Raw genomic sequence first — 19596 nt, 5'->3', positions numbered from 1 at the left:
GGATAGGGAAGTCTGAGCATCTGAATTATCAACCCCAACCAGCCACGGTTCTCTTCTAGAGCCAGCAGTGTCCCATAGAAAGGAGCTGAATATGGAGTAGAAATCGAGCAGGAGAGACGAAGGAAAAAGAAGGTCCATGTGGAAAAAGGGAGAAGAGAGGCCAGGAATCTCCTAAGAAAAGTCACAGTCACCTTCTAAAAACACTGCAGGAGAACAATAGAAGAGTCCATGAAGTGAAAAAACCTATCTGAGCCTAAAAGTTTCAGTTCAGTTCAGTCACTCAGTTCTGTCTGACTCTTTGTGACCCCATGGACTGCAGCATGCCAGGCTTCCCTGTCCATCACCAACTCCCAGAGTTTACTCAAACTCATGTCCATCGAGTCAGTGATGCTATCTAACCATTTCATCCTCTGTCGTCCCCTTCTACTCCTGCCTTCAATCTTTCCCAGCATCAGGGTCTTTTCAGATGAGTCAGTTCTTCACATCAGGTGGCCAAAGCACTGGAGTTTCAGCTTCAGCATCAGTCCTTCCAATGAATATTCAGAACTAATTTCCTTTAGGATGGACTGGTCTGATCTCCTTGCAGTTCAAGGGACTCTCAAGAGTCTTCTCCAACACCACAGTTCAAAAGCATCAATTCTTCGGCACTCCGCTTTCTTTATACTCCAACTCTTACATCCAAACATGACTACTGGAAAAACCATAGCTTTGACTAGATGGATCTCTGTTGGCAAAGTAATGTCTGCTTTTTAATATGCTGTGTAGGTCGGTCATAGTTTTTCTGCCAAGGAGCAAGCGTCTTTTCATTTCATGGCTGTAGTCACCATATACGGTGATTTTGGAGCCCAAGAAAATAAAGTCTGTCACTGTTTCCACTGCTTCCCCATCTATTTGCCATGAAGGGATGAGACCAGATGCCATGATCTTAGTTTTCTGAATGTTGAGCTTTAAGCTAACTTTTTCACTCTCCTCTTTCACTTTCACCAAGAGCCTCTTTAGTTCTTCTTTGCTTTCTGCCATAAGGTGGTGTCATCTGCATATCTGAGGTTATTGATATTTCTCCCGGCAATCTTGATTCCAGCTTGGGCTTCCTCCAGCCCAGTGTTTCTCATGATGTACTCTGCATAGAAGTTTAAGCAGGGTGACAATACACAGCCTTGATGTACTCCTTTCCCAATCTGGAACCAGTCCATTGTTCTACATCCGGTTCTAACTGTTGCTCCTTGACCTGCATACAGATTTCACCGGAGGCAGGTCAGGTGGTCTAGTGCTCCCATCTCTTTAAGAATTTTCCACAGTTTGTTGTGATCCACACAGTCAACGGCTTTGGTGTAGTCAATGAAGTGGATGTTTTTCTGGAACTCTTGCTTTTTCTATGATCCAACAGATGTTGGCAATTTGATCTCCGGTTCCTCTGTGTTTTCTACATCCAGCTTGAACATCTGGAAGTTCTCGGTTCACATACTATTGAAGCTTCGCTTGGAGAATTTTTAGTATTACTTTGCTAGTGTGTGAGAGGAGTGCAGTTGTACGGTAGTTTGAACATCCTTTGGCAGTGCCTTTCTTTGGGATTGGAATTTTTAAACGAAAATGAGTGACAGAAAAATATCAAAGTCAAATCCCACACAAAGTTAAGAAAAAAGAGAGAGAAAGAAAAAGGGGTGCAGCTGCCCTACACATAATAAAAGCACATCAGAAGGACATGTCCATAAAGTAAGTGAGCTAACAAGGTTTAAAAAAAAAAAAAAGACTCAAGATTTGGAAGAACCTAGTCAGAATGAAGAGACACAGAAGGGAGGTGGCAAAACTCAAATAACTAGAAACAAACAAAAAAATACCCCTTTCTGAAAACTAAACTAGAATCTGAGAGCAAGTAAACCCAACAGAAAATGACTTAAGAAAACAGAAGGTGAAAGGATATATTTACATGTTAAAAGATGAAGATATAAAAAAAAGCACTCTGGGAAAGCAAGAAGTGCTGAAGACAGTCAAAGGTGATCCAATAATATAGATAGTGGGAGTTCTTGAGGAAGAAAATCAAAGCAAGTGCACAAGAAAAACACTGAGAGCTATAAGAACACATCTCTGAAATCTGAAAAGTTTGCGACTATAAATCAAAATAGAACACTGTAAACCTGAGAACATCATTCCAGAATCACTGTCACCAAGGCACATTCTAGTAAAACAACCTGGATCTAGGGAAAAGAATCCTGTGGGTGTCAAGGCAAAGAGCATGTGACTTACATATGGGGGAAATCAAATTATGACTGGACTCTGAAATGTTTTACGTCAGAGAAAAATAAGTAACACATCTGAGAATTAGGGTACTTGAAGAAACTGGGAACCAAGGATTTTACACCCAGTAGAACAGACTTTCCAGTATAAAGGCACAAGTTATCACCAGTATGCAAGGACTTGGTGGGTATTATCCTCATGAATCTTTTGGAGGAACTAAAGAGTAAGCTTCAGACATCCAAAATGACTGGAGGGTCGCTGATGAGAACTGGTGATGATCCCTGCAGAACGAAGACTACAGGTCTTAAAAGGGGAGTGTCACACACAATGGTTGGAAGCTGACAGTGTACCACTGATCAAACGGGGGGATGGGAGGGCATAGCATGTAACAGTCCTATTTAGTGATAGTAATATTAGTACCTGTGTGTTAGGGTAAATATAGGATACTTTATTTCTATAATGTATCCTTAAGAATGAGGATTCACAATACGGAAGAAAAGAGATACAGGTGCAATACAGAAGAGATAAAGTAGAAACAGGGCTTCCCAGGTGGCTCGGTGGTAAAGAATCCACCTGCCAACGTAGGAGACACAGGTTTGATCCCTGGGTTGGGAAGACCCCCTGGAGAAGGAAATGGCACTCCATACCAGTATTCTTGCCGGGATAACCCCCTGGACGGGGGGCCGGGAGGGCTACAGCCCATGGGGTCACAACGAGCCAGACACAGCTGAGCACGCAAGTAAAAACACCACAGTTCACAAGCGGAACTAAATACATACCAGTGTAATCATTACCACCCCCCACATACACATTTCCACCCAAGAGGTCCACTGACAAGGCCCAACCTACTAACAGTGAAAAGTCCAGCAGTGACAACCACCCCCAGCACCTAGATAGTGGTCGTGAGACATCATTTCCCACTAGAAGAAACCACAGCTTCTCAGAGAAAGGCTAATGCCAGACATGTGCAGAAAACAAGATGAGCCCAGAACATCTTAACAGAGCAAACAGCAGAGCGGCTCTCAAAGACTGCTGGGGTCATGTCAAAAGGGTTCAGAGGCAACACGAAAAGGTGCACGTTGGCAGAGAGGGAGGCCCTTTTAAACCTTCTCAATAAGGATAAGAACTGCAATGGCTCAAAGCCCATCAGATATATTTAAATCCATGAGTCTATACTAATATTTTAACAGTACTGGTCACTTTCAGAATATGACCATAAGACAGTTCACTATTTTGAAAATTGGTAAATAATAGGGGGAAAAAAAAGATGTATCCTTTTATCGTGCTTCTCCTATATGTTACAAAAAATAATAAAAAAGACAACTAGACAGTTTGTGGCTCCAGATGAAACACTACAGGAACACAGCCTGCCAAAGGGGTTTCACCTCTGAGCAATTGAGCCCCCAAACCCAGCTGAGCATCTGAAGGAAACAGAAGGCAGAAGAACAGAACCACTGCATGAATAAAGTCCAAAAAGAGAACCCTGTAGGCCAAAAAGCTCACGGATAACCTGTGTGGAAAAGAAAGGGATGGTGGGGCAGGTGGAGGACTGTAAATGAAGAACCTTAAAAATGAGTATCAAAAACCACAGACACAACTAAATCACAGTGTCTATAAACATGCCTAAAACCACATATATGATTTTACATGGCCACATAAAACCATCAAGAAACCTAAGTCATTACTCTAAAAGTCATAATACCTGTGCCTTGTGGGAGGGAAGGAGAGAGCTGTGATGGGGACAGGAGATGTGGAAAGGCTTTTAGAGATCTGGCCACATTTTATTTCTTGACCTGGGAAATAGTTATAAGGATGCTCACTTGATAATAATTTACTGAAGCAAAACACGTTTTGGGTTGTTTTCTGTATTTTGTGCTTCATTTTACAACGAAAAAAAGTACTCACTGGTAGATAATGCTAGCGTGCAAACCACTGTGGCGGGGGTTGGGGGGTGGTGATGCTGAATGTAAATTACCTTCATTTATTGCACTTTTCATTAAAGGTCCTCCTTTGAGAGCCTCTTCTGTGTTGGAGCGGAAGAGGGTTCTACAGCTGTGGGTTGGGGAGCTGTCCTCTGGCAAGGGCGTGCTGCATTCAGTCATGTCCCGGAAAATCATCTCCTTCTCTTCCAGCAGGAGCAGGATCTGCTGGTCCTTTTGCTGAAGTTGCTCTGCGGGCGTTTGGAGAAGGGATCTGGTCATCTGACAGGTCAGCGAGAGGCGATGACTGAGACACATACGCCACCTCGTGGCAACGCCTGGGACAACAAGGAACACAGCTTCCCCCACGCCCCCTTCCCGTTTCACTCTGAGGGCAGTATCCGATTTTTCATCCATCATGTCTACTTGGAAAACTATCCTGGGTCTTTTGAAGCAAACCTGGGAATTTCTGATGTAGCAAGTGTGCGCTGTGTCCCACTCTCCCATCGCCCTGTTCATTGCTCAGCCCCTGCACTCTTCCCTGGCTCTGCTCTCTCCAAGGGGACCTTTCACGCCTGCATCCAATCAAACCTTCCATCTCTTCTCCAGCGACAGGGAAACCTGTTCCCCGCCCCGGGCCCTCAGACACTGCTAGGCCGGCTCCCTTCCTCCCACGCTGTCTCTGGCACGTTACAGACCTGCACAGGCTTGGTCCCCGCCACCCACCCCCCGACTGCTCTCCACACCTTACACACTTCCTTCTGGGGGATCTCATTCACCCCCACAGCTTCAGTTACCGCTCACGGGCTGACAACTCAAAGTGTTAGTCGCTCAGTCGTGGCCGACTCTGCGACTCCATGGACTGTAGCCCGTCAGGCTCCTCTGTCCACAGGATGGAGTGGACTGTCATTCCCTTCTCTGGGGATCTTCCCGACTCAGACCTGAGTCTTCCACATTGCAGGCAGATTCTCTACTGTCTGATCCACCAGGGAAGCCCATTAACTCACACAAGGTATCCAAGTCCTACTCACTTTTCGGGCACCAGACTGCTGAGTCTCATTGTCAAGTGGCATCTCCACTGAGACGCCTAGTTCTCTGCAGGTCAGAAGCCTCTGTTCTCTGCTCCTGCCCCCACCCCACCCACCTCCTCCCTGGAGCCCCGGCCTCTTCCTCAGTCAACAGCACCTTCACCCCCCGGATACCCAGGCTGGAGAGCTGGGGGAGGTTTTTCTCCACACTCTGTCCCACCACCCCCAGCGGTTCCCCATTTCTCACTCGCCTCCACCCTGCCTCCAAGCCCACTTCTCACCCAACTTCGGAGATTCCCCCAGTTGGCGTTCCCACTCCTACTGGGCTCTCCCAGCGCCTGCAAGCAATTCTCCCAACTGGCATCAATACTGATTTAAAAAACTTGTTTACATTTTGCTCAAAAACTGTATCAGTCCCCGTTTGAACTTCAACATGTGGTGGCTTCCAGGCTTGGTCTCCCATCACTCAGCCCTGACTCCCAGACACACTAGACCTTCATTCCTTTTTCATTTTCTACCTAACTGTTCTTCATCTGGTGAGTTTTTTTTTCCCAGATGTAGCGTCACGGGTCAGTTTCTCCGTGAGACTGACTACAGGCAGGATTCCCGGGTCCCACACACTCTCTATGTGGCTGGGGTCTGCAGGGCCTGTCATCTACGTAGGTCTCCCTCACGGGCAGGGACTCCAGGTCAGGAATCACTGCATCTCCAGCCCCGAGCACGGTGCCTGGCCAGGTGCATCAGGCGTGTGAAGAGAAGGCTGTTCCCTTCATGCTCATGTACATGGCAGAAAACCAACACGATACTGTAAAGCAATTATCCTTCAATTAAAAAACAGGAGGTTCTCCTCTCTGCCATCCTACTCACAAGAAGAGATAACAACGAGACACTGGCTCCAGTCTAAATCTGTCCATCTTTTTTTTTCCCCTCTCAATGTTGAAAGAGAATGAACTGAACACCTTGGAAGCCTACATGTACTTGACTCTGGGCCTTACTTCTCTCCAGAGCACCACACACGCCTCTTTCAGAACACTCAGCAGCACCAAAGCGGAAGTCACAAGAGCAGCTCGGCAGACAGCAGAGCCCGGCTCTGCAGGGACGGGGCTCGAGGCCCCGGGCTGCTCCGCTGTGGCGGGCCCAGCTTTCTCACTGCTTAGAGTAGAGCCTTGCAGGGGCGGAGATGAGACCGCACAGGACAGCAGGCCTCGACAGACAGTGGTCCAACCTCAGCTAGAAGCACACTTCGCCCTAAGTGACACCCTTGGAACGCAGGGCACCGTGGCAGCGGTGACCGATAAACGTATTAACTGGGAAATTCTTTCCCTCAAGCACCTTTCTTCTCTCCTTCCTGTTTTAATCTCAGATGTGCCTGTGAATTCCAGCAACTTCTTCCGTGACAAAGTACCGAGCCTGTCCCCAGGGCCCACAGACACTGACCCCGAGACAGAGAAGCAACATCCGCACAATCTGGTGTCAGACGCGTCCCCCCCGGGCCACACTCACTGTACAGGAACCTGTGTCGGCTCTGACCTGGCTTCTCTTTTGTCTGGCTGGCTCTGGGATCGACTGAAAACCTGCAGGGGTTCTGTGTGACGGCGCCCGCTTCCCCTCGCACCCCACTGCCCTGACAGGCCCTTGGGCCACTTCCAGCAGCTTCACCTTTTAACTCCCGGGCCTTGGTGTCCAACATCTTCTTTTCTTCCTCGTTCTCACTAGGAATTCCTTCATCTTCATCTCGGTTCCTGACACAACCACAACAGAACAGCACGTCACTCAGAGGTCTGTCACCCTGACGGCGGCCCGTCCATCACGCGATCCCGGAGGGTGGGCTGAGACTCACAGGGTGTTGATCGTGTCCTGGATGATCTGAATCCAGCTGTTGCGCTCCTCCTTGGAGCTGGCGTGGACTTCCACCATCTCCGGGTCCTTCATCCCCATACTGATGAGGAACAAGCCTTTCTCCTCGTGCGCTACTTCCCTCACAATCAGCTTCTTCAGAGAGATCACTGTTGATTTCTGGTCCTGGAAAGTGGGGAGAGCATAGCTAGAAAGATGTGGATGCAACAACCCAACTCTTAAGACAGCTTCCATCTCAGGACGGACTAGATGCCCTTGAAGAGCCTGTGGCTTACACACGGAGGTGTATATATGCCAGGGCTGCTCTCTCAATGCATCCCACCCTCCACTTCTCCTGCTGTGTCCACAAGTCCGTTCTCTACATCTGCATCTCTATTCCTGCCCTGAGACAGGTTCATCAGTACCATTCTTCTAGATTCCAAATATATGGGTTAATACATGATACCTTGCTTTTCTCTCCAATTTAAAAAAAAAAAAGCATATGGCTTAACAAACAATGGCAGATTTAGGAGAAAAACCAAATAGCTCGTTATTTCACTGCATTTTACCCAACAGAAAATTTCCAAAAAGGAAACAAAAATTTAAGGCTATCAAGGTTCGAGTCCTTTCTGGTTTTTGTCATAGACTCTGGTTGGCAAGGTTATAAGGGAGAATGATTTGTAAGACATAATACATGAGAAGACTACAATGACAGATTTCTTTTTGGATCAAATGCCAAAGGCTCTCAGAAGGTTTCTGAGGGAGCAGAAAAACAACTGGGGGGAGGAAGGTGGGCAGAAAACTGCAAGGCTATGTGAGAAATGACCCAGAGGAATCTGCCTGGGTCAGTGTTAAGAGGGTGACTGAGCAATAACACTGAACTATACTCACCACCGACCCTCACGGTTGTGAACACTGTTAATTACAAACAGTAGAGGTGAGCAGCTCAGCTTACCAATGACGCAAAGACGTACTTCTGGTCTTTTTCTTGAAGGAAGACCAAGATGTCAGTCAACAGGACCGCCTGAACCTCTGCAGAGCGGGGAGGAGAGAGAACCACGATCACTCCATCAGTGAGCAGGGAAGCACCTCCAGGGCACCCGACCAGATGATGACCCAGCAGCTCGCCCACACTGCACTTCATCACGCTCCTCCCAGGCAAGGGTCTGACACTTCTGCAGGGTCCACATCTGGCCAGTAGAATTTTCAGAGGCATTTTGAAATGGGATTGATCACCAAAAACCCTGTTCTGGGAAGGTCTGAGTACTCAGTGCTGGAAAGACGGATCCCACAAGGCAAGGTTTTTAAGCATAAAAGTTGGGAAGCAGGACTACAGCAACACATTCCACAAAATACTCTTGGTCACAGTGTTTCTCGGCTTCAGATCACGGTAAGGGGAAAGGCGTGGGGCAGCAGACAGAAGGCTACCAGGATGTGATGCAGAGGCCTATCTCAGCCTAATCATCAAAGGCAGGCTTCCTCCACAGGCCCTGGAGGACAAGGGGGCCTCCCAACACCCAGGCCTTCTCAAGTACATGAAGCACCGCGCTCTGCTCAGCCCAACAAGGCGCCAGCAACCTCAACCTCTCCGTGCCACGGAGATGGCCTGCTCTTCTCAACTGAGACGCAACCAGAGGCAAATTAACATCTCTAGCTGGTTATGCTTGCCGGGGGTGGGGGGTGGGGGCAGGGGGAACAACGGACAGTTAGGAAGGTCATGCATACACCGCTCTATTTACAATGAATAACCAACACGGACTTGCTGTCTAGCACAGGGAACTCTGCTCAATGCGATGTGCCAGTCTGGATGGGAGGGGTTTGGAAAAGAATGGATACATGTAAGGTTGAGTCCCTTTGCTGTCCACCTGAAACACTGTTCCAACACTGTTAATTGGCTATATACCAATACAAAATGTTTTTGGTGTTCAAAATAAATAAATAAATGAAAAATAACATCTCTAGTTGGATCCAGAAATCAAAAGAATGCCACCAACAGTTGCTCTAATTCTTGAAGAGTATGCACTGACATTTCCCAGCACTCCGTTAAGGACAAAGCGGGACATGGAGGCGAGTCGTCAACTGAGACCTCACGGGCTGGCCCCTGTTGGCACCACCTTCAGCCAGGAAAGGGGCTGGGGCGCCTATGACTCCCTGGAGAAAACAAAAGGCTGACTTCTGCAGCCCCCTCCTGGGTGGTCAGGCCCCTCCCGGACTTTTCCACCACTTCTGCCAAGACGGGGGTGCCCCCCTGTGTAATTCACGGTAAAGCTACAAGGAACAGAAGCAAGCAGGCTGGAGTCCTGGGGAGGTCTAGTTTTCAGCACAGACCACAGTAATTTTCCATGCACTACCATTAGTTTTGACAACTTAGTTTTTTTTTAAATTTACTTTTACCTAGTTCAGGTGTCTGCCAAAAATAAATAAATAAAAAAGGTCCCAACACATTAAGTTTCAATTTCAGTTTTGATCCTGAAGTTTATGTGATCAGTGTCAGCAGATCAGAGAAAAACAATCCCACTCCCTTGCAAGGGTTACTTGACACAGGACTGGCTGTCCTTGGCACAAGTTCACCGTGGGGGGAAATGACTAGAAACCAACTTCTCTCACCGCTGGAGACGTTTTGGGCCTATCATTCTGCCACTGCTTGGACCACGACTTCATTCCAACAGCTGGAACCGATTATTTTTTATTTCGGGAACGAATGAATCAATTGCTGTGTAGAGAAGGAACACGGCGCTGGCTCCAGGCAGTGGCCGCTCTAGGAAGCCTGCTCTCACAAGAGGACCGGCACTTCATGACCAGGTGGCGGCGGGGAGGCCAGAGCCCCCGGCTGTGGCCTCAGGGTGTCACAGGGAGCCCTGGGGACCATGCAATTCACCATGGAGTAGGGAGATGCAGAGCTGGCTGGGGCCGGAAGGGGTGTTTCTTCCCTCTGAAGTGACCCTGCCTCGAGGACCCTCCCCCAGGTCCCCGCACCAGGGACTGTCCTCGGCTCGGTCGGCGGTCCCCCTGGGCTTCTCGGCCCTATGCAGCCCTGCACCGCCCACACTTGGATCCACCCCTGCCCTGCTCACACCCTCTGCAGTGAGCCCCTGCCACCCCCGGAGCTCGTGTCCACCCCCAGCCGGCCCAGACTCATGCTTTGGCTGTACTTCCTGCCTCGCTCCGCTGCCTGCCCGCCTGCCCCTCCCAGGGTCTGAGCTCTCATGCTGCCTCCTCTCCATCCTTCAAAACGTGACTCGAAGGCCCCTCTCCTTGTCCCCAGTTCACACCTCTGTTCCAGCAGTCATCACACTGCAGGGCAAGAACCTCTTTAAACGTCTCTGCAGTCCGAGCCCAACCTCTAAGCAGGGTGTCCTGTGTCATCCACCTTCATGCCTCGCTCTGAGCAGGGGGAGACCCGAGCTGGCTAAGGACGCTTGGGCGTTGTCGGCAGCCTGCGGCATCACCGACCCCGTGGCCAGTTCACTCCTGAGGTTTTTTTTGCCAGTGGGGCGGCTTTGTGTGCTCAGCTCACTGAGGCCAGGGAGGCAGGCTGGGGGCACTCAAGGCTACTGGTGAGGTCAGAGTTACCAGACAGACCCAGAGGATATGGGTTTGATGAGGAAAATTATTAAAGAAACAAAACAAAAAACCCAACAGACCAGATGCACAGATGAATGAACAGACCTCCTAACTTCCTTAACTTGATGGGGCTGATCATTACAAAAAAAAAAAAACTAAGATCAAACAGGAAATGAGTATCCTTCATGATCTCATTTTCTTAGAGAAAAATAAAAGATGCGAACAACAAAGTATAATAATAAGTCGAGTTGTGAGTTAAACATTTCTCTAAGGTCTCAGGAACTGAGAATCCTCTAACATTTCTTTGGAACAACTGATGAGGTATTTTTAACCTCAGAGAACCTATGAATGGTGCAACTGATGGTGCATCCCTCCTGGCAGTGGTTTTGCCAGAGACCCCGACCCCAAATTTGCCGCCCGTCTCTCATGGGAGACTACATCTGCCTTAAGAGCTCGCATCTGAGTATGACGCTGACTCTTTGCTCTTTAAAAATCTTCTCACGCACCCGACTGCACCAGATCCTTGTTGCCTTACTGTGCTCGATGTGGCTTGCGAGCCACCTCAGCCCAGGCCTTTCTGAGAAAACTGAGGACTGGACGGCGGCTGCTCCCGGGGAACGCCTGGACGAGGGTCCCGGCAGCGGTCTGGGCCACCTGCGCCCTGCCCGCTCCCCCTGGAGCGCGCGGAGCGTCAGGCGCGAGCGGGCTCACCTTTCAGCCTCCCGGTCGCGCTCTTCAGAAACACGCTCCCATCCCGCACCAGCTTCTTCCGCCTCAGGTCCTCCTTGGCGAACATCTGGCCGCTCTTCATCCTCATGATTGACTTGCTGTCGGTCTTCGTGTAGATCTCGTTCAGACGGACCTTCTTTTCATAACTTGCCACCTTGCTGTCCACGGCGCTGATCACTTCCTTCACCATGCCCAAGGACTGCGTCAGGTCCTGCTGCTCCGCCTCGTTGTCTGAGGAGGAGAGGAGCGCTCGGTCCTGACGGGGCCGGAGGAGGGCGCCCTGCCTCCGTGCCCCGCCGCCCCGTCCGTGCTCTGCGGGCACATGGGCAGAGCGAGGCCAACACGCTGCAGCCACGTGCCGACCTCCCGCTCGGTCAGCGTTTAAATAAGGTTAGGCATTTCAGTGGGACAGACGACGTGCACTCACGAGCTACGTTCTCTCTCTCTATACACATATGTGCTGTGCTTAGTCGCTCAGTCCTGTCTGACTCTGCGACCCCATGGACTGTAGCCCGCCAGGCTCCTCTGTCCACGGGATTCTCCAGGCAAGGATACTGGAGTGGGTTGCCATGCCCTTCTCCAGGGGATCTTGCTCATCCAGGGATCGAACCCAGGTCTCTCGCGTTGCAGGTGGATTCTTTACCATCTGAGTCATCAGGGAAGCCCCGTATACACATACATAGATGTATAAATACTTATTTGGCTGCACCAGGTCTTAGTTGGGACCTTTAGCTGACGCATGTGGGATCTAGTTCTCTGACCAGGGATCAAACTTGGGCCCCCTACACTCGGAGGGAGGAGTCTTAGCCACTGGACCACCAGGGAAGTCCCACAAGCTACCTTCTAAAGTGGTAGGAATCCAACACCTTTAGGGAGGAAGAGGTGCCTCTGGTTTTTTAACCTATGTCTTTGTTTCAGCCGATCCTTAATGTAACTGGCGGAGCAGGAGCAGCAGAGAGAAGAACAGGAGGCACCGATTAACTGAGAAACAGTAGCGATCCCTGCACTTGCAGGTGAGCTGGGCGTGTCCTCTCCCAGCAGGGAGACACGTGCCAAGCTCTTCGGGCCACTGAGCTCTTGGCTGGGATCACGGAGCGGTTCCTCCCCTTCTCGCTCTCATTCACTCTAAGTCTGGTGACGTGACATCTCACGTTTGCACTCGAGAAAACCATTTTTAAGAGAAAACACAGGCTTCTCTTTTAGTCCTCCTTGACGTGGAAGAGTCCTTCTACAGCGCCTCTGCTGGACAGACAGGGAAGGGGCCACTGGCAGGTAAGACTGATTCAAGACAGACTCACCTTTGGTACACTGCAGTATTCTCTGGAACAAAACCGGGTATTTGGTGATCCGCTGGGTTACAAGCAATATGCACTCGGGGATTCCCAGCCTCCGAACGACCGAGCTGCTCATCTTCTTCTGCAAGGGAGGAGACTGAATGTTAGGAATGACCCGGAGGGGAAGGGGAAGGCTAAACCTCACAGGGACACCAGGCTCTGGGCAACGGTGGGGAATTCCACGTTTCACGTCACTACCTTCACAAAGGCCTGAAAGCGCTTGTCTTTGGTGTGGAGGTCTTTGAAGTAGTTCACAGACTGGTTGTGCTGCCCACAAAACTTGCCGTATGTCTTCTTTAAGCGTTCGGCATTCTCCCCCGAGAACTGTGGAGGAAAGTGAGCAGGGGTTACGCCACCACTCGGGGCACTAAACTCGTGTTACCACTGTGTGCCAAGGGTCACGCTGTGCGTATAACCCAGGAGGGCTTCCTCATTGCGCTCATGCTTGGTGGCTCAATCATGCCTGACTCTGCAACCCCACGGACTGCAGCCTGCCAGGCTCCTCTGTCCGTGGGATTCTCCAGACTAGAATACTGGAGTGGGCTGCCATTTCCTCCTCCAGGGGATCTTCCTCCTAACTTCCCCCACAAGAGTGAAATGGTGCAGGAGCTTTGGAAGACAGGCAGTTCCTCAAGAAGTTAAACACACAGTCACCATATGACCCAGCAGTTCCACTCCTGGCCATAAAAACATGTCCACACAAAAACATGCATATGAGTGTTCCCAGCAGCGTTGTTCACAACAGCCCTCAACCAAGGGGAACTAATCCTCATGTCCATCAAAGGATAAATGGATAAAATGTGGTACTTACACATGAAAAGTACAATCACTAAGAACAACATACTGTTTTATTCCATTTATATACAATGTCCAGAACAGGCAAATCCAGAGAGAAAGTACGTCAGTGGTTGCTTAGGGCTGGGGAAGTCGGGGAAGTGGGTGTGGGTGATAACGATAAAAATGCTCTATGACTGGCCCTGGTGGCGGCTGCTCAAATCCATGGATATACTAAACACCACTGAACAGCACACTTTACATGGGTGGATCACACGGCTAATGACTTATATGTCAGTAAAGCTGATACGGATGTTTAGAAATAATAAACACAGAAGGAGCCACACGCTGTGCAAAACGTGTTCTGACTCCCACCCATCGTAAAAACAGCAACAAAAGGAAGGGACTCACTAGGAGTCTTTCATGAAGAAGCCATCGTAAGAATGTCGCCTTGGTAAGTCAGAAAGCCATCAGAAACAGCCATGGTAACTAGGGCTATTTATCCTAGTTGGGCCAGTGGTCCCAACAGTTCTGTGTGGCCCTTCCATCATCCCCACGCGAGTGCTGCCTCATCTGAAGCTGTGCTCACCGCAGGGCGGCCGCCGAGTTTCTGCAAGTGGTCCCTGCAGCACACGCTAGCAGCCATCCCAGGCGGACTGTCTCTGGTCAGCACGCGATCCTCATCCCAGAGCTTCACGGGAGCCTTTCCTTCCCCACCCCGGCCAAGAGAGAGGCTGGAAGCAGAGATGCTCTAAGCGACCACAAAGCCAGCACCCCCCAAAAGCAAGGAAAGGTGACTTTCATGGCACACCTAGCATGTACACTGGGCGCTTTATATACGCATGGCTTTTAAGTTTTAAAACCGCATTAGAAGAGAAAACCTACTGTCCTCAATCTCAGAAAAGGAAAACTGAGGGCTGCAGACATGGAACCACCTGCCCAAGCTCACAGGGATCACAGGCAGTTCAGCCGGGACGAGCACACACGGCTACCGGCCCCCTGTGCGCGCGCGTGTGTGTGTGTTTGGGTGTGTCTGTCTGTCTGTCTGTGTGAGCGAGAAGTGCCCGGGGCCCTGCTCCCGCTCACCTGCTGCACAAGCACGTCCCCGATCCTCTTGATGAGAAAGTTCTTCTCGCTTTTATCTACCAGGGAGTCCTTCTTCCGCTCGAGGATGCGCTGGAAGAACTGGCTGTGGATACTGATGAGCTCATCCAAGCAGGGGAACAGCTTCTCCACCATCTGCTGCTCGAAGAGCAGGTCGGCCATCATGCCCCGGCTGTAGACGTCACTCATGATCTTGAGGGTGCGGAGGTGGTGGAACTCTGTCTGCATCAGCTCTGGGGGGCGACAGGGCTGGACCGTCAGGGACGCCCCCCTTGCCGATTCCCCTGCTCCTGAAAGCCCAGGCCTGTCTAAAGGCTGCTTATGGTCCAACTTAAACTTTAATGCTGGGTCAAGAGCTGCCTCTTCCCTTAAGAGTTTTCATCCTGTTCCTGTTTTTAACGGGATCTCATACTACTTTCTGACGGGCATACTGGACTCCATCCCTCTCAAATGGTGGTTTCCAAAGTTATCTTCACTGGGATTCAGGACCTTCCATAACTGACTGTGCTCCCATTTCCCAGAAAGGACTTGTATTTTAGTCTAGTTTCCACTGCAGCTGAGGAATTCAACTGTGCTGTCATAGGGGATCTCTAAGAATACTGCATAAATAAGCACTCATATTCAATAAAATGTTTGATAAAATTCAAGAAGATCATTTTACAGAGAGAGGGAAGGACAGAAATAAGATTAATGTCTCTATACCTCAAACATTTTAAAGAAAATCTTGGAGATGGCTATAATACATACTTGAAAACTGACTTGCCATAGTGCAACAAACCACCCACCAGACTACGTGAATCAGATCTCAGCAGAGCACGTGAGGCGTCTCACCATAAATCACTTCTTGCCGCTTGACGACATCTTTCTTGTGTTGTTTCAGAAACCTGCTATCCACGATCTGACTCCAAGACTCTGCTTCCAGCTGTTTGGACTCAGTCTCAAAATCTCCCATTAGCTGTCCTTCATTCATGTCTGTACCTACTCCTCAAAAAAAAAAAAAAAAAGAAAAAATCGGTGTCAGAGTCCTGCATCAGTGACTTCTAAAAAAACCTATGCTGGACATTCCTCGGGGTGATAACTTCATGAGACTATGCACTCTGCACTAAGACAGTGATATTCACAGAATATATATATATTCTATTAGAAAGGAGCATTTTCTGTTCGAGAGTGATGTATACTATATTCAAGACTTTGGTTAAGGGTGAAAAAGTCACTTAAATTAAAGGTGATTAAGACATGATTACTTCGTGAAGCAGGAGCTAGAAGGGTCCTGGTGACTTTCCTTGTTTAAGAGAGTAGGTTTACAACTGTGAACTGAATGTGTACGCAAGTCTAGGGGAAGAAGCAGCGTTTGCGGCAGAGTCTGACCACATTAAACGCAATGGCGTCCTTCAGTGGACGAGTACCCAGCAACTGGATAGGCAGGTTCAGCAGCTCACTATAAAGCATCTGACGCTGCACAGGCAGTTCAGAGAAGCGTCACAGGAGCCAGGAGGCAGGCACCGTTGCTTCGTCGGTGCCTGCATCCCAGCTAACGGCAGTCTCTGCAGACGCCTGCCACACAGGGCGTGGCCTCCGCTTACCCTCATCCGTAAGGGACTCCGTGGACTCGTTGACCTTGCTGATTTTATTCAGCGAGTCTGTTGAGTGGGACAGGAACTTCCAGGTGTTCGAGATGTTCTCATCGTTGCCAACTCTAGGGACAGAAGGAAACACATACTTTCAGGTGTATTCTGAGAAGCCATGGTTTGTGGAGATTTGAAAAACTATAAAATGACAATGTCGAAGGCAAATTACTTATGTCAGGTTCCTGCCAACGTGCAACATGAACTATGAAGGGGGTCAGAGGCTTTTAAATTCACTTTAAGTTCACTGCAACCGTGAACTTCTTGAACCTTGCAGTTTTATTTTAAACCGTAAGTAACAAGAAGAATGCTCTTCTTTCAAACTGCGTACACATTACAAATGAAATTTCTGTTTGAAACTCGTGTCTAACCACAACACCTTTCCCTTGTGTTCCCTAAACACCTAAAGAGCCATCACTTAACGCTAAACCATATTCTCTGGACTTTTCTCGATCCCAGCTAGCACATCAGGCACCCGCTATGTTTGTGGTATGGCACAGAGGTAAGCCAGAGTCACTTAAAACTAAACTGTGTTTAAAGGCCAACTTTTAAAAGTCATAATATAAACCAACTGAGATTAACTCAACAACTCTGAAAAGAATATAATCACACCACTGAGGCAGATGATATAAAAATACTTGTAGTTTTTTTTCTTCTTTTTTTTTAAGGAGGAGGAAGTGTTATCCAGCACAGAGGTGAGGACACACAGACAAAAGGAGATTTGCATCCTTCAGCTGGGAATCTTCCTCCAGCCTGGGTGAGGAGAGCTGCCAGGGACACTTTGAGCCCTACATTTGAGGTGACTTCTTTACTTGGTGGGAAGGCAGGCACCTGACCCCCAACAGCCAGCCACATCACAATCACCCACAGCCAGGGGCCACGGCAGCTCCCACAGGACCACAGAGGAGCTCAGGGCAGAGGAGGGGCTGGGAGCCTCCTGTCATTCTCGGCCCGTTACTCACTCCCGTGACTGGAGAGGCAAGACGCAAGGATGGAGAACAGAATAAAAAAGAAGGTAAAACAAAACTACCCTCTCCTCCCACGTTCATCTGACCAATGGAAAAGTATGACATCTAAAAATATAAGTGGTTGCAGCCCAACATTCAGCATTAAATCACTTTTTTTTTCCTTTCCTATTTCTACTTCTTATTTTGACCTAAAAATCATCCTCTTAGAAGGCAGGTTCTTTAAAGGCAGGACTGATCATGGACAAAACCTTACTTGAGATGGTGTTCAGTGGGGATCCTTGTTAGAGAACGGCTGCATCCAATGTAATCCTCACCCTGCCTGTCTCCATCACTCAGCTGTGCACCAACTCGTTAGGTTACACGTTCTTTCCCAAGAGCATCTTTTTGTCAAATGGTATATGATGCTCTCGTCGCCGAGATGTCAACTGTGCCGTCTCCACACCCCCACTTACCCAGCGATGTTCTGAATGGAGACGCTTTTGGAAAGCATGGTGCTCTGCTGGGACCGTCTGTTAGCAAACACGGGGGCAGCAGTGGTTTCATCGGCCAGGAGAACGGCTGACCGAGGGCGCTCCTTGGGCTGGGAGGCTGCAGAGTACGAGAGGACACCACGGAGCGTCAGTGACTTGGGCCCTCCAGCACGGACCCGCCCGACAAGTATCAGACAGGAACAGACTGCTCCGTAAGAGATCACCCTGGGGGTGTAACTGGAGACAAAAACTCTGCGGACGTCAATGTGGCAACAGTTATTGAAACTATTGATCCAGGGGTTTCCTTCAGGACATGTTCATTCCACAAGACTTACTTGTTTACACTTGCAATGGTATATGACCAAAGGTACTCAGTGCAAAGTTCAGTAAAAGCAAAATGAGTTACCAAAGTAAGGTCAGTTAATAAATCATGGTATATCCTACTGGTGGATACTACGAAGCTGTAAAATAAAAACGAGCACATCCTGCATGAACTGACACAAAACTGCACGATAACACATTAAGGGGGAAAAAAAATCGAGGAGCAGAATAACATGCGCCACAGACCATTGCTGTGTTTTAAAAGCAATAAATAATCCAAATTGGTATCTGCTTTAAGAAAGAAACTTGGAGAAGATAAACATAAGAAATGGAGTTACCTGTGGAGTGTGATGGAAATGAGGCAGTAAGGATAAAGAATCACTGAAAGTACATATATTTAAAAATTTAAACTAATTCAAAGAGAAAAGGAGATTGAAAGAATTTTAAGGACACAAGCAGCCTCAGAGATGACCTAGTCCAGTGTTTTTCGTGTGAGGGGCTTTTGAGTTATACAAATACCCAGCCCTGTCTGTCATGTGTGGGTGGGACTTAGGGGTCTAAGACGTTTTTACCAGCTTCTCAATCATTTCTTCTATACATGTCTGAGAACACAGATTTTGACCAACTCCTCTAATTTACAGAGGAGGAAAATGCAACCTGTGTTCGATGCAACCCAGCTAATCTGTCCTCATAACTGAGTATTTCTTGTGCTGTTCAGTCACTCAGTCGCGTCCGACTCTTTACGACCCCAAGGGCTGCAGCATGCCAGGCCTCCCTGTCCCTCACCATCTCCCAGAGCGTGCCCAAGTTCATGGCCATTGCACACGCCCGAGGAGGACAATGGAGCTCTGATTTTGGGTCAAGTAGTCACACTGGCATCTGGGTAACAGATGATTTTTCCGTGGTAACGAAGCTGCTGTCCCAGACGCGAGCAGCATTATCCGTCCAGCCCTAGGAGCGTCAGGAGCTGAAGGAAATAACTGGGGCAGCTGTTACAGTTTCACAGTATTACAGGATGTGCCTGACTTAATAAAATGGATAAAACCATTCAGATTCTATTCAGAAAAAGGTGATGCAATCAGCAGAAACCTGCTGCACGGGGGCATGACCAGACCCTTCTTGCAGGAAATATGCAGAACACCAGGAGATGGGGGGCCTTGCCCAATAGGGAAGCAGGGCAAGAGGCAGAGAGGCGAACAGGCTCTAGTGTGCGGGAGCTGGGGCACACCGCAGGGCCTCCGAAGGAAGCTGGTGAGCAGATAAAATATGATGCAGGAGCAGTGCCCTGGCGGCTCAGTGGTACAGATCTGCCTGCCAACTGCAGGAGACACAGGTTTGATCCCTGGTCCAGGAAGATCCCACATGCTGCAGGACAGCTAAGCCCGAGCGCCGCAACTTGTGCTCGAGAGCCTGTGCTCCACAACAAGAAAAGCCTCCGCACGAGAAGCCTGTGCACTGCAACTAGAGAGCTGCCCCTGCTTCCCGCAAGTAGAGAAAAGCCCATGCAGGAACCAAGACCCAGCAGAGCCAAAAATAAATAAACAAAATTATTAAAAAAAAAAATCAGGTGGAGGGAGAAACATCAGTCCTTGAATGGGGAAGTCCCTGAAGTGAGGACGTGGCCAGGTAGACAGGCAAAGAGGACATTCTGAGGAGGAGGACTGTCTGAAGGAGGCAGAAATGCTCACG

The 19596-nt window shown here is 49.0% G+C and overlaps 1 protein-coding gene across 10 annotated transcripts in view; it reads right to left on the bottom strand.

Annotated features, from left to right (window-relative positions):
* The window catches only part of AKAP13 (A-kinase anchoring protein 13), a 314021-nt gene that overhangs the window by 12949 nt on the left and 281476 nt on the right, over window positions 1–19596 (bottom strand). For 7 of the 10 annotated variants that reach the window (XM_070478204.1, XM_070478208.1, XM_070478209.1 and 4 more), the window contains 11 exons: window positions 17569–17704; window positions 16107–16219; window positions 15355–15507; window positions 14506–14756; window positions 12844–12969; window positions 12610–12727; window positions 11294–11542; window positions 7974–8050; window positions 7023–7204; window positions 6842–6924; window positions 4211–4405 (listed from right to left, as the gene is read on the bottom strand). In XM_070478204.1, coding sequence (XP_070334305.1) covers window positions 4211–4405; window positions 6842–6924; window positions 7023–7204; window positions 7974–8050; window positions 11294–11542; window positions 12610–12727; window positions 12844–12969; window positions 14506–14756; window positions 15355–15507; window positions 16107–16219; window positions 17569–17704 — 1683 coding nt within the window. The remainder of the gene's footprint in view (window positions 1–4210; window positions 4406–6841; window positions 6925–7022; window positions 7205–7973; window positions 8051–11293; window positions 11543–12609; window positions 12728–12843; window positions 12970–14505; window positions 14757–15354; window positions 15508–16106; window positions 16220–17568; window positions 17705–19596) is intronic. The other 3 variants (XM_070478207.1, XM_070478210.1, XM_070478206.1) reach the window with 2 other exon arrangements.

The sequence above is a fragment of the Odocoileus virginianus genome, chromosome 16, assembly GCF_023699985.2.
Source record: "Odocoileus virginianus isolate 20LAN1187 ecotype Illinois chromosome 16, Ovbor_1.2, whole genome shotgun sequence".
Taxonomy (NCBI): domain Eukaryota; kingdom Metazoa; phylum Chordata; class Mammalia; order Artiodactyla; family Cervidae; genus Odocoileus; species Odocoileus virginianus.
The sequence above is the reverse complement of the archived record's forward strand: the minus strand, read 5'-3'. Positions and strand labels throughout refer to the sequence as shown.